Genomic DNA, 24342 nt, shown 5'->3' with positions numbered 1-24342 from the left:
ATTATCTCGACCATGACGGGAGAGGTCTGAAACCGCCACTGCCTACCTTCGACCATAACCCCACTCACGACCCTGCTGCTGGACCTCGCGATGGGCACGTCGCTACATCAACGCGAATATGAAATGCCCAGCACAACGACCACTTGGACCCTCAAGGTCATACCATCACCGCCGGCCCTCTCGCCTTCACATTGAGGTTTACACGACGTTCCAGGGCTTCACAGCAATGACGTTGGCGTTCACAAGCTCCAGCAACGTTCTTGCCTCTTCTGACCGGGGCACCTTCCCTACAAAAGACCAAATTGGCTCATATCGCGCATGATCTGGACCACGTGCACTCAATTGAGCTTCACTCGTTGAGCTGAGGGAGATGCATTCATTTGCCCCACTCCTCTCTACCTTTCACTCTTCACACCACACCAAGGATCTGGACCCAATGCCGTTCGATAACATGTTTCCACTCGGATGGGATCCACGCCTCAGACCGGAAGACATCACGGAGCAGGAACTGACCTTACTTTCTTTCGGAATGAGCGCCAAAAGCCATGCTGACATTATGCGTGCTCGTAGACGGGCGTTCGCTCAGCGTCCCAACGGCAACGGCCAACCTCGCAACCCAGGCCAGCCTCCAAGCCGCACGAATACTGCGTCACCAACTGCGTACAGCCCCTCAGCTCTTGCGCCACCTTCGATCCCGGCAGCTCCTGCTTCTCCGTCGCTCACCCACAGCATGGCCACGAACGATCAAGCTATGCAGAGGAATGCCAACACGAACCGTATCCCGCTATTCTTCCGCGAAGAGCACTCAGGCTTCATCGTCAAGGGAAATTTCATGACTCTTGCCGCCAAGCCGCACCTGATCGAAGAGGGCGAGTGGATGGCTCATCAGAGTGAGTGACGTCAGCTATCACTATCAAGAGCATTTTAACTGACGTTGTGACTGTCAGTCGTCGAGCAGAACCGCCTGTTGAGTGGCATGGTCAAAACCGTTCAGAGCGAGGACCGTAGCACGGGTCGCCCTGTATGTAACGAGACCGCCTGCCCAACAATGGCCGCCGGCACGTGAGTTGACATGCAGTACACTCCATTCGCTGACCAGATCCAATATTAACCTGGCCTATGCAGCACTACCTACACCTGGATCGACGTCAACCGCAACCCCATCAACCTCCCGGCCGTCACCTACATCAAACACATTCAAACCTGGGTGACCGGCAAAATCCAAGACCAGTCTCTCTTCCCCACCGACAGCTTCGCCAGCGCCCCACCACTCCCCAACGCGGCCCAACTCGCTTCAGACCCGGCTTCCTACCTTGGCAAGACCTCCGGCTTCCCGCAACGCTACGAGATTGAAATCAAGAACATGTACAAGCAGATGTTCCGCTGCTACGCCCACCTCTACTGGCAGCACTGGCTCTTCTTCTGGGATACCAGCAGCCATCGTGATCTGAACACGTGCTTTGTTCACTTCGTCAACGTGGGCAGGATCTATGGGCTGTTCAACGACAAGGATACCGAGCCCATGCAGCCACTCATCGATATTTGGGTGAAGCAGGGTGTTCTTCCTAAGCTTGAGAAGGCTGCTGAGGCTGGTACGCCTACGACTACTGCTGGGAGTGGTGGTGGTGCTATGCCTACCGCTTGATTGTGCTGAAGCACATCGGCATCACGACTTTGTGGCTCATGGGGAGGACGAGGGGGCTAGGATGGTGTGATGATCAAAAACTTCACGGGACCTTGCATTACAAGTGTCTTTGTGCCCATGGCGTTGAGGGAACGTCATGCATAGCGTCGGCGTACGCTCGAAATGAACAAGGCGGCAGTTCACTGGTGATACTGCTGCCGATGCCGTATTATCATGCCTCGTTTATCATTGAACGAAGGTCAATGAAGGTACTATCGTATCGAAAATGAAATGATTGCTCATGCTTGTTCCATCACTTTAGTCATGCTCTCTTCACTGGTGGAACGGTTTTGTACAAGAACGGTTCTTCTATCCTTCTTCTTGCTCTTGACAACGCTGACCTTCAGAAATTCCCCATCTGGCATGCCGAGCCAAAAGGTGCTGTAGGACTCTGGAAAACGACCGACTCGGCGTCGTCGCCTCAACGACCGTGCGTCGTCATGATCGTGGGCCGTAGTGGCTTGACTATGGTATGTTGTAGCCGTGCCCACTCCCTCTTGTGAACGGTCATATTAACGATCGCTGTCCTCTAGTACACATGGACCTTCACTGGCTGGCTCTTCTTCCCGCCGCAAGCTTCAAGGACTTGACCATCTTGCTTGGAAGCATGTGATCGTGCCTTCCTAATGTGGCCGACTACTCTGCGACCAACACTTGGGACGGGGTACGACAGCGACGGCACAGGTCTGCTATCTTCTACTGCCATCAGGGTTCATTGATGCTCGCTGTCATTGACGCTATCCATAACAATGGCCGTTGGCTCAAAAGCACTGCCTCGTGCCTTCCTATCTGGAGAGGCACGGGCAAGATCGGAGATCAAGGTCGATCTTCGCCTCTGGAAGGGTTCAAGGTCACTTCACCGGTGAAGTCTCTGCTTGAGGACATCATACCTTCGAATGCCACATCACTGGGCAGTGGATTTCCTGTTCGAGGCATACTACCTTCGTTCTTCACATCACACGGCTGCTTGGATATATCTACCGGGCTTCGAGACATTCTTCTGCTCTCGTACTTGACGCGACAGTGCAACCGCAGACCTGTATACCAAGAAACAAGAACCGCTCCAAGACTACCACCGTATCGTCAACATGCTTCGCAACAACACTGCCTCCGACATGGCCCGCCGCCCATCCTACACTCAACGCACAAGCAACGCCATGGAGAACCTCATGATCAGCATCAGCGGATCAGCAGGCTTCAACGAAGCAGAAATCCCTGCCGCCATTCATCGTCCACTGACCTTCGGCACGGGAGCCTTCAGCAGACGCATGACGAATCGCTACAACGCCGAACTCGACTATGTCCAGCAGAGACTTGAACAAGGTAAGAACTTATCATATACTCGCACGCACCCTGACATCACTGGCATTGCGGAGTTGGATGGCAAGGAAATTGATGAGGATGGGGGGGAGGTTGTTAGAGATGAGAGAAATGGTGGTGTGAGGGTTTCTGTTGGGAAGGCCAAGGGGAAGAGTGTGGTTGTCAAGAGGAGTCGGGAACAGATTTGTTTGGAGACGGCTAAGGAGATGATGATGCCTACTGTGCCTGAGGATGAGGTGGTTGAGGGGGATGCGGGTATGGTGACGATGGAGAGCGAGCTCGTGCGTCCGAAGGGTAAGCTGTTTGATCCTGAGGCGGAGAGTCTGCGGGAGAAAGGGGCCGATGACCAGAAGTGGCAGCCGAAGTCTACTGTCGATCCCAAGATTTCCAAGAAGAGCGGCATTCAATCCAGTGAGGACGTCCGCCATAACCAGTTGTCCTACGACAAGAATCAGGAGACCATCCGCAAGACCCTCACACCAGGTGTTGCTCGTGGCCCGCCATCCAAGGAGAACAGTCCACTCACCAACGTCACAAACCAGACCAGGATGCACCTGCTCGGCACGAACGACGAGAAGAAGCTCAGCGAGCTCATGCGCATGAAGTCGATCATTCCGAAGTTCAAGGGCTACCCGCAGTATTTCGAAAACAAGAGCAGCGCCAATACCTCTAATGCAGCAACCCAGCAAGATATGCCAAGCCAACGCCTTCGAGAGTCATTCAAACAGTCTTTGAAGAAAGTCACATTCGGCCTGGCTCCCGTGCGTCCTACTGGTAGCAACAGTGTCCCGATCAGGCGAATGGCATCTGGACTCCTGGCAGGCACCAGAACAGCTACTCGCCCATCTCGTTTCGCGGAGAGAGTATCAGCAATCTGTGGCGTCAAGTATGAACCCACCTTGCTCGGTCTACCGTCTGATCTCCGCCAAAAGATCACTGACCAAGTCATTCTCTGCGGCGGTCCAGTCTCGTCTGTTCCTGCGGGCTCTGCGGGTTCTCAGCTACGAAACAGCCTGCGTTGGCTCGTACGAATCGTCTGCTCCGCGGCGAGAGCCTGTTCCGATACTACAGCGCCAACCAGTTCATGCTGGTGAACTCCTGCCTTCTTCGCTCGTCGTCCCGACCGGTTCGTTGGCTGGTGGCTCTGTCCAGAGAAGAGCGGAGTATGCTCCGCCATGTCGAAGTCTCCACTAAGGAGATGTCGTCTACCATCTGTATGATGGCTGGTCTGGGACTCAAAATCGTCCATCGAATCCCGTCGTACAGTTTGGTAGATCTGATGCGAGATGAGCGTGCGTCGGTATGGCTGACTTTCACAGCCACATCCCCGTCGTTCCGGGTCGGTGAGGTGTTACCGCCGGTCTTTGAGACGGCGCCTATCGATCTCTGGGACGGAAGGGATGTGGTTGGGGAGCAGGGAGGAGACCGTGGTCCGGTAGAGGACAAGAGGGCGTCGTTATGGACGACAGGGACGTCGATCTTGGGTGGGGAGGTGGAGGAGTACGACGGTGAGGTCGTGGAGGGCGAGATGATTGTGGCCGGGCGTGGTAAAGTTGTGGATGTTTGAGACGAGATGAGATTACCAAGTTTGTATAATTAGTAATTAATCCATGACTTTTTCCCTCTTCCCACAAACCAATTTTCAGCTGATGTGTGGGCCTCCAGTAGTATGTAATGACAAAACCTATCGGTGGTATTTTGAGAATCACAGGTATATCCCTTCTCACACAACCCGAAATTTCGCTATTGTATCACCCATCAGTAATACAGCATGACGAAGCCCATTAGAGAAACCTCAAGAAAACTGCAATGGATCCCGATTGAGAGCATGGTCCCGGTCACTATCGTATCGCCTAACAGCAATCTAGCCTCATCATGTCCAACGGGGATACTATCGTGGAGAAGGTCCATCTCCCTGGCGTCACACGGCACGCATGTGCCATTGTATGCTCAGCCGTGCCCAAGACGATCAGGTATCGAAGCGGGACGTCGGTACTCAGGTGTCACCGTGGCACACGGGAATGTTTCAAACAATAGTCATGGCGCACGATCTCGGTAAGCTGCTCCATGCAGGTCTCTGCATAAAAGACAAAGCAAACTTCTGTGCTCTTGTGATCATGCGGTCGTACTCGTCGTCTGCGCGGAGTAAAGATGGCGTCTGTTAAGGCCAGAATCGCGATGGTTGAGCGACATATAAGCTTCCGCTTATTTCCACCCAGATGATATGCTGTCAACTCATCAGAACCCTCATTACGATCATGAAGGTTACACTCTTCAGCATCGCATCTGGCCTGCTATTATGTGGAGCAAAGGCTCAGGACTACCTTGACCAATCTCCTGCCTTCTCCCTGGAGCTGCTCTCGGACGACACTGATCTCAATGGCGCCTTTTTGAGTGCATGCCATGTTGGTGCAGCACTAGAACAGCTCTGCATCCTGGGCGGTGACTCAACCAGTCTTCTCGATGCAGAAGTCTTCTCCTTCAACACCTCTAGCTCTGATGATGGCCAGCAAGCGGAGAATCCCGGACTCGTGACATTCAGTCTCCCTTACACGGGCAGCAACGGCAGTGCCACAGGTAAGCCTGATATACACTCGTGTCTCTCTTCCTGATCTGAACTCACACGCGGTAGTCTCTGAGCCTCTTGGTATCTTCCCGAACATCGGCGACATTCTGGCAACGGTTGAACTCACTCCCGGCGGTATTGACGGTTCCAATGGCGGTAGCGTTCTCGCCTTCGATGACGATGAGTTGCTTAATGTTCCATGGAGTACTGCGGCAACTGACAGACCAGCCTTCTTGTACAGCTGGTAGGTCGGAAGATGGTCATGTGCACTGCGACGGCGTTCGATGCTGACTCCCGAGCTCCAGGTACATTTGCAACGCCACACTTACCTTCTATCCTACCCTCTACTGGGTAGTCGGATCGGGCGCTCCAAACGATCCCACGTGCTGCCCAGTAAATGTGACTCGAGTGTGGAACAATTAAGAGTGCTGAGTTTGGACGATGGATATGCGAGTCGGCACAGATTTACGTCTCGGGACTGATGCAATCATCACGCAGCAGGCATAATTACAATGCATCTGTCACGAGGCATGGTAATCCCAAACAGCTAGAGCTAATTTGTACGAGGGAACTATAGTCCTTGTCAGCATAACTGTACTTTCCATGTTCACGACGTTGAAGCAGAGGAGGATAATTGTGCACAGACTGTACAGCAGTGCTCGATGCCTGCACTTAGGTGTAGAGCTCTGTGATTTTCTCTTGTGGCTGGTTAACCGAATTTTCTGGTGGACCTTTTATGCTAGGCCTGTGTACCGTGCCCACGCCTATGCCTGCGGAAAAGCTTGAATGATCTGCCACTAACGCCTGCACTATGCCAGATGAGTCGTATACGTCTGAATAGCAGCGGTACATTGAGTAAAGTGAGCAAACAGAGCTGCAGTTTATGACCGTCCATTCGAACAGCTTTTATACGTCATCTACTCGTCGGCGCCAGTATTAGTTTGTTGTCGCCGTTGCATCTTCTCGATCCTGTCGACCATGTCCTGGATCTTGTATGGTTTGCTCATCACCTACCACAATGTTAGCGTGCTACTCCTATGGGTGGAAGAACGATATTGTTCGAACGTACGTCATCCATGCCAGCGCTCTTCATGTCATTCTGCTGAGTGTCTCGCACATTCGCTGTCACACCTAGGATGGGCACTCGACCAGCCGAGCTGTGCTCCTCAATCTCCCGAATTGCCTTGGTTGCCGCGTTGCCGTCGAGAATTGGCATTTCCTGGTCCATGAGGATTATGTCGAAGGCATTGTGCTCCTGCTGTGGCTCCTCCATATGCTTTCTTACAGCATCAACTGCCTCTTGACCATTGTCGGCAGTAGTGACAACGTAGCCTTTGGCCTTCAACTTACGAAACACTATTCTTTGGTTTATCACGTTGTCTTCTACTAGGAGAACGTGGCCCTTCGTGCTATCGGTCTCAGAGGAGCTACCATCTGCCTTGTCGCTGGACTCTTGCTGTTTCGTGCCGGCTTCCTCGGATTCCTGCTTAGTCCGTGTCGTGGGCCGTTGGCTAGAAGTCTTGTCTCGCTCGGCAGATGGTTCTGCCTCTCGGCCGCTACGACTCTTCTGCGTCTGGGTCTGCGTCTGCGTCACCAATCGTTCTAGCTGCTTACCTCGGTGTTCGGGCTTGCTCTTTGAAAAGAGTGGAGTATCCCGAGCCTCCACAATGGGAGGATTCTTCACACTCTCGGGAAGTTCGGCCTCGTCGACGTTGGTACTGGCATCGGCGCCTTGTTCTTCTGCAAACTTTCGTAGTTCCTCTTTGTTCTCTGCGTCTTCTGCAGCTCGGCCCTCGTCGTCTCCAGGCGGGCCAGAGCGCTTGATCTTGAAGAAAAATCCGAAAGTACTGCCGTCGCCTTCTGTTGAGCTTACACCAATCTCCCCACCGTGAAGGTGGCAAAGCTTGCGACTAATATTGAGCCCTAGTCCCGAGCCTCCGTATTTGCTGTCAGTCTTGGGCGTTGCTTGGCGGAAGCGTTCGAACAACCGTTTCTGGCCATCCTCGCTGATGCCGATACCGCTATCTTTGCATGCTACGAGTAAGTATATGGTCTCACCTTCACCCCACTCGGGCTTGTTCGTGTTGTCCATCTTCGCCGCCACACTATCAGTGCCGAAGAAGACAACGTTCGGTGGATAGCTATCAGGGCGCTCGCGACTTGCGCCTACACTCACGGTAATCTTCTTCGTGTTCCTAACCTTGGCACTGGCAGTGAATTTGATAGCGTTGGTAATGAGGTTGACGAGAACTTGACCCATGCGGGCTAGATCTGCCAGCACCCAGTCAATCTCGATATCGGCGTAGCTGATATCGAGGCGAAAGCCAAAGTCAATGTGCTGCTTTCGAAACTCTGGCTGGAACATCTTGAGCGTGTTGGCCAGGTCCGTCCGCGGCTGGCTGGGCTTGGGAGACAGCGTCAGCATAGAGGCGTCCAGTTTCGAAAAGGACAGCACATCATCCACGATGTTTCGTTGATGCTGTATGCATAGGTTAATCGTCTCTACCGACTCCTGGATTGCGGCGAGGTCGATGTTACTTTCATCACTGATAGCCTCATCAATATCTTCCGAGCAATGCAGTACAGCGGATAGCGGGTTGCGAATCTCGTGTGAGATCATGTCGATGAAACGTTCCTGCTGCTCACGCCTTTCCTTCGCTTCCTTCGCTGCGTGTCTTTCCGATATTTCGGCGCCTTTCTCGGAGCTTATGTCGACAATACTGCATATGAAACCACCTCTTTCTTGTAGGCTGACATACTCGAGATTTTCATCTCCCAGCGGCGTCAGGAGCAATAATCGCCACGGATGTTCTGCACCGAGAGCACGGAACTCAGTCCGCGACTGCTTGCCACTGCGAAAAGACTGGTGATACGCATCCATTACTCGGACGTAATCGTCGGGATGGATGCTTTGCGGCCAGGCCATGAAGCTTTTGTCCTCCCCTTCATGGGTGGTGAGCTGCCAGAAGTTCTGATTCACGAAAACGGCCTGCGCTCTGTGATCCAGCACTGCAAGTCCAGACGGGATCATATCGGCGAAACGTTGGAAGAAAGGATGCTCATCCAGTGGACCTCTGCTTTCTATCTGGCCCAACCGACTGAGATCCAGATCTCCTGAGCTTGGACCACCACTGGGCGAAGACGACTGCTGCCAATCTCCCACGTTACTGGTATGTCCATTTCTCTGATCTTTGCTGCCGTCAGGCGCCACCGACCGAGGAGTCAGTTGTGCCAGCAGGCCAACAACGCCGCCGTCGCCGAAAAGTGGACTGATCAATACCACATATTGGTCATCATTGTCACCAGCTTCTGTCCTGAGAAGAAGCCTACTGTGGATCTGCTTCGGTTCGCCACCATGCAGCGTCGCGGAAAGAGCTGCAGAAGCATCGGCGTTGAGTGAGTCTCGCTGGATCTGCCCTTGTTCGGACTTGACACCAGCCTCTTGCCATGATCGGTTATGAAGCATTATGAGGTCCGTTCCCCAATAGATGGCCGCCGGATATCGAAAGGATGTCAGTGTCCGCACGTACGACTGGAGAACCGTGGGCCACTCGTGCGGCAGTCCCAGACGGCTCTCCTTCCAGATATCATCACTGCCAGGGAGGGCTCGGTCATGACCAGCATGAGTCTTCCATTTGAATTGTGGACGAAGCTTCTCGGGATTGAGTTCTGCTTCGGAATCTGGTTTCATCGCCGCCAGAAATCCTGGTGGAAAGCTTGCGTCGTTGTTGCTGCTGTCTCGGTGGAAGATATCTTGCCGACTCGGGTCCCGGGACAGCATCTTCGACATCTCATCTCGCGTTGTAGGCTTTTTGTCGTAGCCATTAGATTCTTGTTGGTCCTGTTCACGCGGGTCAAGGTCCGAAGGCTTTTCGCCACCATCAGAGGAAGACATGAACAGGTGCAAATACGACTAGGTCGATGCTGCAGTCATGATGACACCCTGCGACACGATTCCTTCATGCTTGTGCGAATTGAGTCTGGAAGTTATCGTGACGCGCTGCAAGGTGGCGGGTTCGTCCGTTGAACAGAAGTTGTGGCCGAATAAGGAAGAAGCCGCTCACGACTAACATCTCTCTGCGGGCGCGTGACAAGGTCCTTACGCAAAATCATGCCGGTGCTCCCAAATGATAACACGCAGAGCTGCGTAGGCGTTGTAGACGTGTGGAGAAAGCGTATGTTCACCCCGCCCCACACAGCGCATGATTAAGCACGCCTTCAGAATACTGCTTCAAGTCCAGCATCAAGACAACGTAAGCAGGACTACCAAATTAGATTTCAGAAGCTTCCGCAGATGACCCTTTCGTTTGGCCGACTCCACTAGCTGCAATGTCATAGAACCTCTACTGGAGCATCGGCCGTACGCGAGGCACCACGCCAAACCCGACACACATGAGATAGACATCTTCGCCGCGGGCTGTCCTCCATCAAGTCTATCGGCCACGAGATCGCATGGAGCTGTGATAGGTCCATGGTCAAAGTCTAGGCGCTCACGTGCCTGTTTGCTCTGGTTGCTATCGGTGAGTGCCGCATGCCCTTCCACATTCCAATCGCCTTGCCGACAAGATTGTCAACAACCCTCTTCTGCAGCCCGCGAACGCGCCGTAAGTATGTCCATCTGTCCGCCAAGCGCTCATCTATCGGACATCCATCAAGAATACTCCTGTTGCGCAACTCTCCCAAGTATTACCCACCCCTGCCGCTCGTTTGCAATACGCCAAACCTTATCATGCGGCTCGTGGTGCTCATCGCCTTGATGGCCGCTTCTTATGCATCTGCAGCTGGTCCTCGAGTCGGTAGACGATCCGAACGCCAGAACGCGAAGTTGGCTCGGGATATGGCTGGATGGCTAGGTGCGCACGATCAAGTCAAGCCGGCTGAGCACCTTGGACACATCCCTGCGGCAATCAATCGCGAGCCAATCCACCAAGCACAGGCCAAGCCAGCGGCAGTGTCAGCGAATGCTCATCAGGCCGTGCCAAAAGCGAAACCTGGAGCTGCTCCCGCTGCCAAACACCAACCAGTCCAGCACAAAGCTCCGGGTGTTGTAGCATTGCCTGCGGCAGGCATCAACAGAGAGCCAGCGAACGCTATGCCCGCCTCGCACAACGCAGCAGCCATAAAGCCCGAAGCACTGATATACGAGGCAGCCGCTTTGAAGCAAGCGTTGGAGGTCTTTGCCATGGACGAGATCGAGGCCGGCTTCCAAGCCATTCCAGACGTTCCAGAGGCCGCCGCTTCTCCAGCATCTCAGGCATCGAGCGATAACGCCGCACAACAGCCACAAGCCAAACCAGTAGCGAATAACGCGAATGCAGCAAAGGCACAACCCGCTGCAGCTCATGTCGCGGGCGTGCCGGCTCAGAATCAAGCGGTAGCTTTGCCGGCGGCAGCTCACTTGGTGCAACCAGTCGAACGCCCTGTGAGTGGCTCGTCTTGTCCGGCATACACCACTGTCACCGCTACTGCGTCCACTCCGACAATTACTGTCACCGCCTACTACACTACAACCATAACTACCACTACCACGTCCTCAAGTCCTACGATAACCAGCGCGCCAACGTCAAGTACGGCGTACACTACTTCGGTGGCTACTTCAGCTTGCACGGGTACCAACGCCATATGTCCTTGCGCTGCGGGCTACCAGTGCATGTACATCTCACCTTGCGAATGGGAGTGTTTGCCGATGTCTGCTACTTCGACTGCTACTATGTGATGGACTCTTGCAGATCGATTGAGTTCGTGCTACGATATGTCATGTTCAGGATACAATTGAGCGAGTAATTCCCGCGCGAATATCATTGTGTGGTAGATATAACACAACCATTTATCAGTCATGCCACTAGCCAGCATCTTGTGATTTGCCTCGCTACAAGTCACGCTGTCTGCTGATGATGACCGTTCCGTTGGTCGCAGCCCTGCCAGTGCAAGACTCTAGGACCTCAATATTCGTGGCCGTTACTCGTTATCGAAGGAAACTTCCCTGCTCCAACCAAGCCATTCCTGAGCCTTGGACCTACCTATGTTCTGCGGCGCGTATGGTGTGGTCTGTGCGCGCAAATAGCGCATATCGATACCAGCGCGACCTGCCAGGCTTGCATTGTATTTCTTCGCCATTCACTCATGCTAGCTTTAAGTCTACACCGCCATGGCTGTCTGAAGCCTTCCCTTCACTGGCAAGCTTTCCTCTCGCCTCAACGCCACGAACGCTCAGCACGACAAGGCATTATCATCCTTACATCCTGGGTCATACCATCATGCAATCTCGCCGATCTTGCTCAGACCCTTCAAGCTGCCCAAGCTCAATGCCAGTCCTTGGCTGCGACTCCGTATCCGCATGAATCCAGTCACAGGGCCATTCTCGCCTTCCTTTTCAACGCTCAAGTTCGCCAAAGCATCCTCACCTGTTTTGACAAGTCAGTGAGAGTTTCATCACAAACCACCACGAGCAAGGCTCGGCCGATGGCAGCAAGCCACTTTACAAGCACGGTGGTCTCAGTCGAGGGATTAGACTCACCAAAAACACTCCTCGCATAAAGATTAGCCGACAAAAACTGACACTCCCCACCCAAACTCGCCTCAGGCGTAAGACAACTCATATTGGTAACCTTCATCAACCCCTGCAAGAACTCCCTCAAACCCTTGCCCTTACCCATCTTCGCATTAATATTCACCTTATTCTCCCACTCAAACTCCGTCCACATAGTCCTAAACTGCGTCTCGGTACATTGCGCCGGCTGGATGTAATCCATGATGTCCACGTGCACGTCATTGAGGATGACGACCTGGCTATCTGTGCTGCTGGGACCATCGTATACGACATTGCCAAAGATGACGCCGGTATCGGTGCTGGATACTTTGATGGTGGCTTGTACGTTCAGGAAATCTAGAGCGCCGAGATTTTGGGTGGTGGGGCGCTCAACCACCTTCAGATCCCCAAGAGTGGCGAACTCGACGGAGAGATTCTGGAGTGTGTCGCGGGTTTGGTTGACGAGGAGGACGTCGAGGATGATGTCGAACTGGTGAACTTGGACGTAGGCTTCGGCGTAGACGGGGTCGGAGAAGCCGGTCAGTTGGACGACACGACTGAGTTTTGAGGTGAGGTCTTCGGTTGCTGAGTCGCCGCCCGTGGCTTTCTCAAGATCCATTTCTACTTCTTCTGCACCTTCGATGGCGTTCTTGGGTTTCAGTTGGCGGATCGATATCACATCGTCGACTTGGATGGCAGACTTCGCTTTCATCACGTCCTCCTTCTCCTTTCGTTTCCGCTCTTCCACTTGTACCATGTCCCGGAAAGCTTTCCTCGTGTCGTCCAAGAACGCTATCTCAAGATCCTTCTTCTGTGCGAATTCTGCCAATGATCGTACGCAAGACATGATGCGGTCAACGCTGTCTTCATCTATTGGCGCCTTGACGAACTGACTCTGACCAGCACGGATGATGGAAATCATGATCAGCATAGCCTCTGCTCTCAACGCATTCGTCCGCGCAGAGTCACTAGAGATCTCGGAATGTCGCATGACGAGCTTGGTGAGCGTGGATGAGAGTACAGTCGCAAGATAGAAGTCGCCGTCAAGTATCAGCTGCCTAAGTGGTGGCTTCTGCGCCGCCTTCACAGCATCAAGCTTTGCCTTGGCGCTCGCGGTGGATGTGAGTGCCGATTCGGTGGCGTATGTACCATCAGCCAGTATCTTTCGGCTGCCTGTAGGCTGGCTGGGCTTCGAATGGCCGTTAGTCTGCGCAGCGGAGTCCAAGAGATCTGTCGACTCGCCATCGGGCTGCTCTTCTAGCAATCGTGCCTCGCTAGCGACAATGGGAATCTCGCCAAGACTGGCTCGAACGCGCTTCCACGCATCTCGAATATCCTGCTCCTCTAACGAGTACTCACCAATGATCCACAATGCGCCTCGATAGACCTTACCAGCACGGACTTCGCCCAGCGTCTCCACTAATCGAGCAATAATGCTGGATCGCATCTTCGGGAAGCGCTCGACCACTTCTTTGACGAAGCTGATCACGTCAACTGCGGAGGCATTGTTGAAGTCGCTGATGAAGTCCATGAGCAGACCGACCACACTCTGCGCGATCTCCGAGAACTTGATGGCGCATTGATGAATAGAGTGGATGAGTAAAGATCGGTATTCGTTGTTCTTCTCGTAGGACTGCTCGTCCACAGTCTTTCCGAGCTCCTTCTTGAGCAGCATGACAACCTCTTCCACATTCTTCGAGGACACCATGTCCATCGCAAGCTCAAGAGCTTTTCTTCGCACGTCCAGATCGGGTGACGATAGAACGCGCAAAATTTCCATGGTCAGATCGTCCAGCACGCCTTCATTTGCTTGCCGTAGCTGGTTGACCTTCTCCAGCACGATAAGCTTAACATTGTTGTCCGACTCTTTGATGCTGAGTTCGATGAACTTTGATGCCGCTGCCTTGACTGCAACAGGGTTGTTCGTGAGTGATGTAAGACTGCTTGCCGCCTCGTATACAACCGTGCTGTCTTTGGCCTCCAGCAGGTCGAAGATGAGCCGTAAATATCGTGCCTTGTTCTGCTGGTTCTGTATCGCATCTTTCCTGATGAACTCCAGCTCCACCAGCTGCAGAAGCTCGCTTGCGTTGGGTATGCCCTCAAACACTCCTGACAAGTACTCCAGCGACTTCTCATGGCTGATGGTCATCAGAGCAGCAAAAGCGTTGCGCTTGCATGTATTATCACTCTCTGACTCGAGGAAGTTCTGAAGAAGCTCCGGCGCATCCGGCATGAGCTGCTCAGAGTGCTGGTAGATGCTGGCAATGGCGAAGACTGCATTCTTCCTGACATAGCTATGTCTGTGCTCCAAACAAGCTCTTGCCGGTGCCAGGAGAGGCTCAATCAACTCCGGCTCTCGCAGCTTGCATAGAAAGCGAAGTGTGTTGCCTCGAATGTACTCATTGGCGTGCTGCAGATCCATTCGAATACCGTTACACACCAAAATCATCTCCTGCTTAAGCTTGCCACTGCTGTCTAGCTTCGGACAGACCTCGTAGTATAAGTATAGCAACTTCTTCAACTGCTTGCTCTTGCTGGGCATGACGAAGCGGATGATGTGCATGAGGAGGTTCGGCATGGGGTCTCCGTTGAGCATGATGGTGAGGATGCGCTTCATCGTCTCCACTTTAGTGTCATCGGATCCCTTCTCCAATTGTGTTCGTAGGTCCTGGAGGGAGGGTGTGTCGGCGAGGTTGTCCTGGTGGACGAGGGAGTATGAGCTCTCTAAAAAGGTCGCCATGATGGGCAGGTCGTGCCTGTAGCTGGTTCAATATGTGGTGTTATGGCTGGCCAAATCGAGCCTGTCTTCCTTGCGGGCTAGTACTATTTTATTGTCGAAGCCAGCCCGCTCCTGCTATCCTAAAGTGAAGCTCTCCTAGGGTTGAGCGGCACGTGACAAGATGTCTCGATATGCCTTGTTGGGAAGTAACAGATCTCAATCAAGGTGAATGCTGGCTTGTTTGTAAGGCGGGTTGTCGTGTTGTCAGTCTACAGCATTGGCGTCGTCTCGGTACAGCTGTTGTTCCTCCTTCCCTCAGAAATTCCGGGTCCAAGTCTTGGCATAAATTGCCCGCCATCAGCCCTGCATCGAAGCAGACTTCACCTCCAAACATAGCAATCTCTAGCTTGAGCAGTGACGAGTATGGCGGCAACAAGTGAGCCTTTCTACGTGCGATACTAGTAAGTGAAGATCATGCCCCGGAAATCCATCTACCACGAGCATCATGTGCCATTCTACTTGTGGAGCACTCTCCTGTAGTGATATACCAGGAGCCACTGGACTGACATGACAACAGCTCCGGCCACTCAGGTCGCTTCGGACACGAATTCTTGGGTATGTCCTATACTCATATTGAGCACATCTACCACCCCTGACCACCACCCAGAGTTTGACTTCCGTGTTGTTGGCGATGGCCGCTCAGCTATTGCCCGCTATGCCAATAATAGCAACTACCGCAACGACTCGCTGATCCGTAAAGAGAGTATGCAGTCTCCTCATGACATCCCTCTCCTAGTCGGCTAACCCTTATTGCAGTGTGCGTGAGCTCGTTGATGGTGCAGGAGATCAGACGCATCATCAAGGATAGCGAGGTTCTGAAGTACGTTTCGCCTCCCATCATGGACTTTGCCTATCACACGGCTGACAGTCTTACAGAGAAGACGATACCAAATGGCCACAGAAGAACAAGGACGGGCGACAGGAGCTTGAGATCAGGCTGGGCAGCGAGCACATCTCGTTTGAGGTAAGCTTTTGCAGCCTTGGCTTGAGACCATATGCTGATCGAGACCACTGTCATAGACTTCCAAGATTGGCTCTCTGGTTGATGTCAACGAGTCCGAAGACCCAGAAGGTCTACGCGTCTTCTATTATTTGGTGCAGGACTTGAAGGCCCTCGTCTTCTCCCTCATATCTCTCCACTTCAAGGCATGTCCAAATCTCACGTTCTTCTTCAGAATCAACTGACATGTAGTTACAGATCAAGCCCATCTGAGGGAAGTATGCGGAGATAGCCATCCAATGATTGGCAGCGGAAGCATACCATGCAAAAAGGGTTTGTATTGCCCGCTGTGCTAGCAAGGCAACAGACCGAGTCAAAACGATAGCAGAGCCGATGGGAGCCGTGGCCAATGCATAGCGCTATGGGCTCCTTCGTAGAACAATGAAGCCCGAGGTCAGTATCCTACTCCTTCGTACATCGCGGGACCTATGCTGACATGCACAAAGTGAAACAAAATGTATGCGAGTGCGCCGACTTAACAAGTGCTTAATGATTCAAGTCGACCCATTGGTTCCAACTTCTACACGTATTCCAATGATGGGACTGGCGACTTGAATGACTACCCAGATCGGCGTCACATGTCTCAGGAGTGAGTACTGCTAGGCTAAGAAGAACTTTGTCCAACTCGAGGCCGGCTTCTCGTTCGTGCCTGCAACTTTCAATCTCTTCTAAGCTACTCATTGTGGGTCGATATGCGTGTTTTAGCCGCACAGACCACTTTGAGACAAACAAAACATGCAACCCACCCACTAAGTGCACCAGCTTCAAACGATGAGCACCGTACAGAAGTCCGCTTCAACATATACGACTCTAGACACTACAGTGTGCACTGATTACGACCGCCGCAGCCATGGACCCCAACGAGCTCGCACAAATGGCCAGCATGTTCGGCAACTTTATCATGCTGAATGAGGCCGGAGATGTTGAAACCTGGATTTGTGACCCCAGCGAAGCAGCTGTCCGGGCAGCGTTTATGAGGAGAGAGCAGAATACGTAACGCCGCACCTTTGAGAACTCGGGCCGTTTGCTCGAAGCAATGGGGAGCCGCGACGAGGAGTCTCGAGCTACCACGGTATCTTAGGTGCCCGGTGGGCTCCAGTATGGTACGCCACCGTACGGGCTAGGCGAGAGCTGTGCTTCCAGGTTGGTGCAAGGTTGTTACCCACCCACGTGAGGTTGGTGATGAGAGGCGGATAAACGCCGGCGGGAATGCCAAAGAGGAAAGCGTATGTAAGACCCGGATACTTTGGATGAGGAATGGCCAGCAAAGCGACGAAGCAGCAGATGGCGATGCTGTAAGGTCCCACGATGAACGGCCATCGGATATGCTTCTTGTCTGCCATCCAGCTAAAGAAGACCGTTGAGGCCGCACCAAGCAGATAGATTGGCACGGTGAGAAGCTGAGCCTGTCAGGTCTTGTACCCAAGCTCCTGAATGATCGAAGGTGCCGAGAAGGTGAAGCCATAGAGACAGATACTGTTGGCCCAAGTAGATAACGACCGCGACATAGATCTTCCATTCAGTCAGAGCGTCTTTGAGGTATCGCCACTGGAAGCCGTCGTGGGTATTGTTGCGACCAGCTCGTGATCCAGTATCCTGCATCACGCGACGCTCGATCACGGCCTTTTCCTCGATAGTCAAAAAGGACGCAGTGGCGGGAGAGTCGGGCAGTGTCCAGTGTAGTGTGCAACCGATCAAAACAGTAATGATGCCTTCGAGGATGAAGCTGATCATGATCAATAATGTATCTAGAGTCGATATGAATTTGTGACAAGACTCACATCCACCGCCAGCCCTCAAGACCGCCAATGCCATCCATGAACTCGGTACCAAAAGCGAGAAGACCACTGAAAGCTCCAGCGAGCGATGCTGCGCTGAAGAAGCAAGCGAGTCGTATCTGGACTTCAAAGCGACAACACCATGTCGTGGGCAGATATGATGCAGCTGGGAAGAAGCCCGACTCGGTGACCTGATGATCTTGTCAGCATTGTTGTGTGAGCTGAAGGGGGCAAATTCACTTACTCCTAGCAGGATACGAGTGACGAGTAGTTGATCGTAGGTCTTGACAATCCCTTGACAAGTCATGACAACTCCCCACAAGATCATGAGAATCATCTGGTAGCCGTGTTAGAAGGCATGCGATCAAAGTTTCTCTCAATGTGTAGAGCCTCACGATCCACGAAGATGGCTTCATGAGCTTCAGGATGACGTTTGGGAACTTCGAGCGTCGCGTAGGGGAAGAAGAACACAGTCAAGGCCATGTTATACTGCTTTCCGGTCGTCTTGAGTTTCTTAACCATGCCGGCGATCTTGGCATTTCCAATGTTGCCTCTGTCCATGAAGGCAAGAAGATAGAGGATGGTGAGCATGGGGACAAGACGGAATACGACGTTGCGAAGGATCCTTGTGATCTCGGAAATTGATCGGACTCGTCAAGACCGCCATGGACGGCTTCGATGGCTCTCTCGAGCGTTGGCGTTAATTCAAGATGGTTGGCCTCACCAACCTTCTCGATGACGGAAATAGTGAGATGGTGTGAACGATGCAGACGGTCAATCCAATACAACGCGGAACAGCTGATGGACAGCTGTACACAGCCGTCACGGAGGTCAAGATATATCTGCGATTGCGGGTATAATACTCACGCCGCTGGATGGTATTACCATAATCGCGATCTGGCTCGCAATCGTTAAAGTTCGAAAGGCTCGTGAGCAGTTTGACGCCTAGTCCGCGTGACTTTGTGGGGCTCCGCATTGAAGTGTGCACAGGTCAAAACCAAAGTCTTGGCCAGACGCCTCTAAACACGGGCTGGTCATGCACATACTCACATACCACAAGTCAGCCAAACTCTGCTATAATCTTGTGTCGTATAAAGAGCTAGTCCAACTGCATTTCCGGCAGTGACAATCGATAAGATTCAAAGGATGCATGCAGCTTGCTGTAGCTCAGCTAAAGGCGCCATATGAAGACTGAGAGCTCGATTCAGTACGGCTGAGGTGAAGGCATCGCCTAGAAACCAGGCACCATCGAGGTAGGCATCTAAGGCCGATAGTTCCATGAGCTACTGAAAGACCAGCTTCAACGACGTGCCATGCTTCTTCACGGATGTCCTACCTCAACCAGTTCTTGTCCTCATCTTCGATGGATATCTGTGTCTTTGGTTAGATACTGCTCAATCAGGTGGCGATGTAGCGAAGCATGAGCAGGGATGTGACTGTCAGTTCTCCAAGATGGAATGTATCGTCAAAGAGTGATCTCGGTAAGAACACAGCGAAATAATTTTGCTCATCAATGTGTCATGTGCAGATGGTGTAGCGAAGGGATGCTTACGCTGTATATCCGGGGGTGCTCGCGAGTACTCGAAGCATAGCTCGAGGTGCGATAGTTGCGACGAATCTAGGCCGATGGATTAGCTATTCGCGCGCGAGATTGTTCGAACGTTGTGCGTGTGGAATGGCAGGAAGCTGCTACAATCAGGCTCATCTTCAAGTTTTGGTCAGCCTTCAGCTTTGTATGCTCATTTCAAATCCATGTACTCACTAAATCAGAATTTTCAGTGTTTAATGCTCATATCGACAGTCTTGTAGACCATCGATCAAACAGTGTGAATAGTGTTCATCATTGCAAAGCTGTGCCTGAGGAAGAAATGCTAGGATATGTACCGTACCTAGCACAACATAGTCAGCACGTGTTGCAACGAGAACCTGAAACAAGAGATGTTGGCAGAGGCGTGGATCAGTTGACGCTTTCTCAACAAGCAGCTCCTCGCCCAAACAACCTCGGGGTTTGTACGCCCACGATTTTGGTGGTTGGCAGGCGAGAAGTGCAGTCTGTCCGCCCGTTGCGTTTTGAAGGGCTCATCATGCAAGGGCCGTGAAATGGAGGAGTGGATGTGCCATACCTGAGATCATGTCAGCCCTGCTTCCGTGATGATACATTCGAGCAATGATGTGAAGATGTATGAAGGTCATACAAGGCTGAAACTATTATTGACAATATCCACATATGGTGATTAGGTCCGAGGAATGCCATTCTTGTCACATTATAATCATATGAAGGGAGAGAGAAAGTAGTAAGTGCCAACGTACCTTTTAATCATTCATCTGTGCTCATCCTTCGGTGACCTGCTCAGCCCGGGAATTGGAGCAAGAGTCGCACTTGTGACTGGTGAGTGTCAGGTCGTGCCCGACTAGGCTTTGAGATGGTCAGTAAGAGCTCGAGATCGTGAGTGATGCAGTAGCTGGGTCGTGAAGTTCATGATATCAGAGTAATTCTAGAGTTTGAGTAGTCCTGCATGACGCTATAGGATTTGGATTGTTCGTGTATAAAGCATCCTTCGGAGATCTCTGGGCATGGGTGTGGTGCATACCTATAAATGTGTGGCCAGTAGGTAGGTGTCGAAGAAAAGGACATGGCCTGGTGCTCATGTCCTCGGGTGTGATCATCATTCCGGCGCGGTCCATCGTGCTGACTGCATATTCGAGCAGCTACACATGTTCGAGGAAGCGTCGCTGGCAACGCTGTGTCTGTCGAAAGTGCAAGACGTTGCCGATGTTATCGCTGGAGAAAACGAAAAGCTTCAAGCAGCACAAGATGGAATTTCTGCTGCGGCTCGTGCTTTTTGCGGCGCTTCGGGGATGCTTTTATGCGATAATGCCTGAGGTTGAACACAGCGGAAACCCTTTCCTGGACTTGCCGATATTGCCATGTCCTTACCAACCAACATTATTCAATGGAATAAGAAGGCGGGATTGATGCGCACCGCCGCTAGAGCAAGAATCATAAAGGTAGGTCGACTGACTCTTACCGTCAAACTCACTGACATGATCGGCGACACAATTCACAAGCAAGATTACGAAGAGCAAAAATGCCTCATCATGAAGAAAAACCCAACTTTTCCGCCCCGTCAGGAATCCATGATTTTGCCGCCCTCCTGTTCGACATGGACGGCACTATCATCGACTCCACGGACGCTATCGTGAAGTACTGGCATGCTCTAGGCAGAGAGATCGGTGTACCGGGTGAACAGATCCTGGAGACGTCTCATGGCCGAAGGACGATCGATGTACTTGGACTTCTCGCACCACAAAAAGCCAATTGGGACTTCGTGTGCAAAGCCGAAGGTCAGGTCCCGATCCAGTACGGTAAGGATGCCGTCGAGGTCCCTGGAAGTCGGAGTCTGCTAGAGAAGCTCGAGGCAGCTGGTGCACAATGGGCGATCGTGACGAGTGGAACGAGACCATTGGTCACTGGATGGTTGGACGTGATGAAGCTTGCGCATCCGCAGTACCTTGTCACGGCCGAAGAAGTGAAGAATGGCAAGCCAGATCCTGCCTGCTACAGATTAGGTGCCAAGCGACTAGGCCTGAACGATGGCAGTGATGCAGAGGCATCAAGTGGCAGGAAGATTTCTCCGAACGATGTGCTCGTTCTGGAAGATGCTCCAGCTGGTGTTCGAGCAGGCAAGGCGGCTGGGTATCGAGTCGTCGCTCTGGCTACTACGCATGCAATTGAGAAACTACGAGAGGCAGGGGCGGATTGGATCGTGCAAGATATGCGTAGCGTGACACTCAGCCAATACGATCAGAAGTCTGGCAAGACTAGTATAGAGATCCGAAATGCTCTGGTTGCTTGAGCACCAAGCACAGTCTGAATTTCAGGCGAAGCATGCATGTGGTCCTCGGGGTAGAAGCACGGTCTACAGATAGAAGCATAAAGACATCATAGGTTCGTCGTACTGCCTATGGAGGAAAATATCCTGGGTATCATAATTACCGTTTTCACACTCCCACAGCTCCACCGTTGATCGTGCCATGAGCCGCGCTTGGTAACGTCCCAGAAGCCACAGTCGGTGCTGGACCATGAGCTGCAGTTGGTACCATGCTCGGAGTTGCAGTCGACGCCAGACTATGAGCTACACCTGGTGCCGTACCTTGAGCGGCAGTAGGAGCGGCGGTAGGAGCCGCACCGTGGATAGCACCATTGGCTGGGCCAACATTCCCATTATTCTCACCTCGCATCCTCTCTGCCCTCTTCCTCACCCACGCCTCATGCATAGCCTCCTTGACGACATCCTGCCCATCCTCAAAATTCTGCACACAAACCTTGACGAGTGTCTCGATCTGCTCCGCCGTCCAGACAAGATTGTACGACCCAGAGAATTTCGCAGTGGAGGGGTCAAAGTCGGGTACTGCCTTCGAGTTCGGCAGTAAAGGCATGTAGATCATCGTGCACTCTCTCGTGTGTACAGGCGCAGGTGGATTGGCGACTTTGCGACCGTAGGAGTCCAGGACACTCTCTGGTCTTTCACAAGGTATGCCGTCGTAGATCTGAGCATACAGGCCATTGAAGCGATTGGGATCTTTTGGATCCTCTCCTGCCTTGACATCCTGTCGTTTCTTAAACTTCAAGCCACGACGACTTCCGATCTGATCGACACGTTCCTGGAAAGTGTCCTTTTGAACATCGCTCGAAGCATCCATGTTGATGATGACATCAGCCTCCCTGCTCGGATGTAGTAAGACGTATGTCGGACAATTATTGTCCATACCGCTGTCAATCAGATGGATACGAGGAGAGTTCTCCAGGCCTGGAGGTCGTCCTTGACCAGGCTCGATATGGGTGTAGTGGTACATGAAGTTGTGCTCGTTACATGCGTGAAGCGGATGATGTTCCTGAAACTCCTCCGTGCCTTGCTTGCCCCAGAACTTGGATATGCGATTTGCAAGAGCATGAATGGAATTGCCTAGGAAGCCGGTAGGGAGGTTGCGGCTGACGGTTGAGATGTATGAAGTGAGCGGGCCAGCCGGCGCACTTGTACAGAGACCGAGCAGAAGTGCCAAAGACTGTTCTGGCAGTTGCATAGTCGACTTGCCCTCATGAAACGGTCTTCCGAAGCCCCAGGTAGGCACCCAAGCTTCGACCTCATCGCAGCCGATCTCGTAAGGTGTCATTTCGCTGTGATATGTCAGAATCACGTCGTTTGGGATAGGTTTTCATCACACTCACTACCACTGGAACCAAGCCTCATCAGCCTCCTTGTGATCTCCTTCTGAATGATCAACTTCGTCAAATGGATGTTCCTTATCCTTCCAGTCTTTCCATGGCCGCTCATGCCGGATGGCAGTCATAATCGGAAGTGGCTCAGCACCAGAATCTGTATATTCACGAGCAGAAGAATACCGATACCAAGACCTCTGGTAGCCTGCTGCATCACCGTGGATATGCCGTCCAGGGTGTGTCGCCGGATCGTCTTGGAAGAAGATCCAGCCTGTTGTGAAGACGGCATACAAGTCCATCGCCACAGTCTGCAGACCACTCTTGCTTTTCTGGATGAGCGGTCCGAGAGTGATACGGGCCCCACCAGGTGAGCTGAGGATCGTCCTAATGGCCTCGCCAGAAAGTGGGTGGTATGGGGAGAAGCGCTTCTTGCAGTGATCGATGACTCTGTCGAAGCTGGCGTGACCGAAGGTATAGTATGCAGCCAACGACCAGCAAGATCCAGAGACACCAGAGACATAGGTCAAGCAGTCCCACAGTCCAGCATGTTGCATCTGTCGGCAGTATCCCAAACATCCGATCATAGCTCGGAATCCACCACCACTACCTCCAAAAGCCACCGTAGGAACGTCTCTCGGATCGACCTCCTCAGGCCTCAAGCCAATGTATCTAGCAAAGTTGTCGCGAGCACGTAGCTTGCGGCGCTCCAGGAAGGACGCTTCTTCAGGACAGAGCTCCAGACCACGTCTAACATGCGCCACATGCTCGATCTCAGGAAACAGTTTCGGGTCGTGGATTTCGCGCTTGACCCTCGTCTCAAGTGCAGCCATACCGCCCATAATCTTAACATCTACAGAAGTGAATCAACACCAGGAATGAAGAAGACCGAATTCAAACCACATGAAATAGAACTCACCAGTGATGGCCTCAGGAAAAGCGTCCTTAACCATATTCTTAATCTTATCTCGAAAGCCATGATGCTGCTTCTTGCCGTCGACATGGTCATCGCCACCAGTACCACTCGAACTCCCACCATCACGAGACGAAACACCCATCTTCTCGGATTCCGGGTTCAGGTCGTCCGTGGAGTTGGTGTTGGTCGTGCTGGGCTCACTATGCTGCTTATCGTAGATCTCCTGTTCATACTGCAATTGTGCCGTGGTTTCCGAGCGGCGGAAGCTATCTGCTTGTCAGAAAACACAAAAATCAAGTTGCAGAGCAGCTTTGGGCTCCACGCCACGCAGGAGTGAGGTGAAGTTGGTTACGAGCAGCGGGAGGCTCACGTATGCCCCGGACCCATCTTCGCCGCCATCTTCCTGGTCTGGTCTGTTTAACCGAGCGAGTGCCTTTCACTTTTGGCTTGTTCGAGGATTTGCTGCTGGACGCAGGGAGGGAGATAATGACATACTCTTGCTAAAACAGGTGAGATGAGGGATAGGTAAGGCGAATGAGACGACCGAGCAAA

At 52.5% G+C, this 24342-nt stretch overlaps 10 protein-coding genes across 10 annotated transcripts; 6 read left to right on the top strand and 4 right to left on the bottom strand.

Annotated features, from left to right (window-relative positions):
- Nucleotides 1–451: 451 nt before the first annotated feature.
- Nucleotides 452–1645, top strand: LTS14_001875 (uncharacterized protein; the record flags this gene model as incomplete). The annotated part of the gene is made up of 3 exons (XM_064834583.1): nucleotides 452–890; nucleotides 948–1062; nucleotides 1126–1645. The coding sequence occupies 3 exons, from the start codon at nucleotides 452–454 to the stop codon at nucleotides 1643–1645; spliced, it is 1074 nt and encodes a 357-aa protein (XP_064697454.1).
- Nucleotides 1646–2772: 1127 nt separating this feature from the next.
- Nucleotides 2773–4571, top strand: LTS14_001874 (uncharacterized protein; the record flags this gene model as incomplete). The annotated part of the gene is made up of 2 exons (XM_064834582.1): nucleotides 2773–4029; nucleotides 4086–4571. The coding sequence occupies 2 exons, from the start codon at nucleotides 2773–2775 to the stop codon at nucleotides 4569–4571; spliced, it is 1743 nt and encodes a 580-aa protein (XP_064697453.1).
- A 691-nt stretch (nucleotides 4572–5262) lies between these two features.
- Nucleotides 5263–5993, top strand: LTS14_001873 (uncharacterized protein; the record flags this gene model as incomplete). Its single annotated transcript, XM_064834581.1, has 3 exons — nucleotides 5263–5581; nucleotides 5637–5814; nucleotides 5876–5993. 3 exons carry the CDS (start codon nucleotides 5263–5265, stop codon nucleotides 5991–5993), a joined length of 615 nt encoding a protein of 204 aa, XP_064697452.1.
- A 494-nt stretch (nucleotides 5994–6487) lies between these two features.
- On the bottom strand, nucleotides 6488–9465 carry LTS14_001872 (uncharacterized protein; the record flags this gene model as incomplete). Its single annotated transcript, XM_064834580.1, has 2 exons — nucleotides 6488–6580; nucleotides 6640–9465. 2 exons carry the CDS (start codon nucleotides 9463–9465, stop codon nucleotides 6488–6490), a joined length of 2919 nt encoding a protein of 972 aa, XP_064697451.1.
- An 834-nt stretch (nucleotides 9466–10299) lies between these two features.
- LTS14_001871 (uncharacterized protein) lies at nucleotides 10300–11354 on the top strand (the record flags this gene model as incomplete). The annotated part of the gene is made up of 2 exons (XM_064834579.1): nucleotides 10300–10992; nucleotides 11109–11354. 2 exons carry the CDS (start codon nucleotides 10300–10302, stop codon nucleotides 11352–11354), a joined length of 939 nt encoding a protein of 312 aa, XP_064697450.1.
- Nucleotides 11355–11825: 471 nt separating this feature from the next.
- Nucleotides 11826–14839, bottom strand: SEC26 (coatomer subunit beta; the record flags this gene model as incomplete). The annotated part of the gene is made up of 2 exons (XM_064834578.1): nucleotides 11826–11974; nucleotides 12088–14839. 2 exons carry the CDS (start codon nucleotides 14837–14839, stop codon nucleotides 11826–11828), a joined length of 2901 nt encoding a protein of 966 aa, XP_064697449.1.
- A 546-nt stretch (nucleotides 14840–15385) lies between these two features.
- Nucleotides 15386–16063, top strand: MNH1 (Protein mago nashi; the record flags this gene model as incomplete). Its single annotated transcript, XM_064834577.1, has 4 exons — nucleotides 15386–15581; nucleotides 15635–15698; nucleotides 15755–15842; nucleotides 15899–16063. The coding sequence occupies 4 exons, from the start codon at nucleotides 15386–15388 to the stop codon at nucleotides 16061–16063; spliced, it is 513 nt and encodes a 170-aa protein (XP_064697448.1).
- Nucleotides 16064–17225: 1162 nt separating this feature from the next.
- Nucleotides 17226–18247, bottom strand: LTS14_001868 (uncharacterized protein; the record flags this gene model as incomplete). Its single annotated transcript, XM_064834576.1, has 4 exons — nucleotides 17226–17604; nucleotides 17660–17847; nucleotides 17901–17993; nucleotides 18059–18247. The coding sequence occupies 4 exons, from the start codon at nucleotides 18245–18247 to the stop codon at nucleotides 17226–17228; spliced, it is 849 nt and encodes a 282-aa protein (XP_064697447.1).
- Nucleotides 18248–20745: 2498 nt separating this feature from the next.
- On the top strand, nucleotides 20746–21513 carry GPP1 (DL-glycerol-3-phosphatase; the record flags this gene model as incomplete). Its single annotated transcript, XM_064834575.1, has 1 exon — nucleotides 20746–21513. The coding sequence occupies one exon, from the start codon at nucleotides 20746–20748 to the stop codon at nucleotides 21511–21513; it is 768 nt and encodes a 255-aa protein (XP_064697446.1).
- A 145-nt stretch (nucleotides 21514–21658) lies between these two features.
- Nucleotides 21659–24189, bottom strand: LTS14_001866 (uncharacterized protein; the record flags this gene model as incomplete). Its single annotated transcript, XM_064834574.1, has 4 exons — nucleotides 21659–22835; nucleotides 22887–23727; nucleotides 23794–24056; nucleotides 24161–24189. 4 exons carry the CDS (start codon nucleotides 24187–24189, stop codon nucleotides 21659–21661), a joined length of 2310 nt encoding a protein of 769 aa, XP_064697445.1.
- Between the last annotated feature and the right edge of the window lie 153 nt (nucleotides 24190–24342).

This window comes from Recurvomyces mirabilis (assembly GCF_035927965.1).
Source record: "Recurvomyces mirabilis strain CCFEE 5264 chromosome Unknown scaffold_4, whole genome shotgun sequence".
Lineage (NCBI taxonomy): Eukaryota > Fungi > Ascomycota > Dothideomycetes > Mycosphaerellales > Teratosphaeriaceae > Recurvomyces > Recurvomyces mirabilis.
This window is presented reverse-complemented; position numbering and strand designations above follow the sequence as displayed.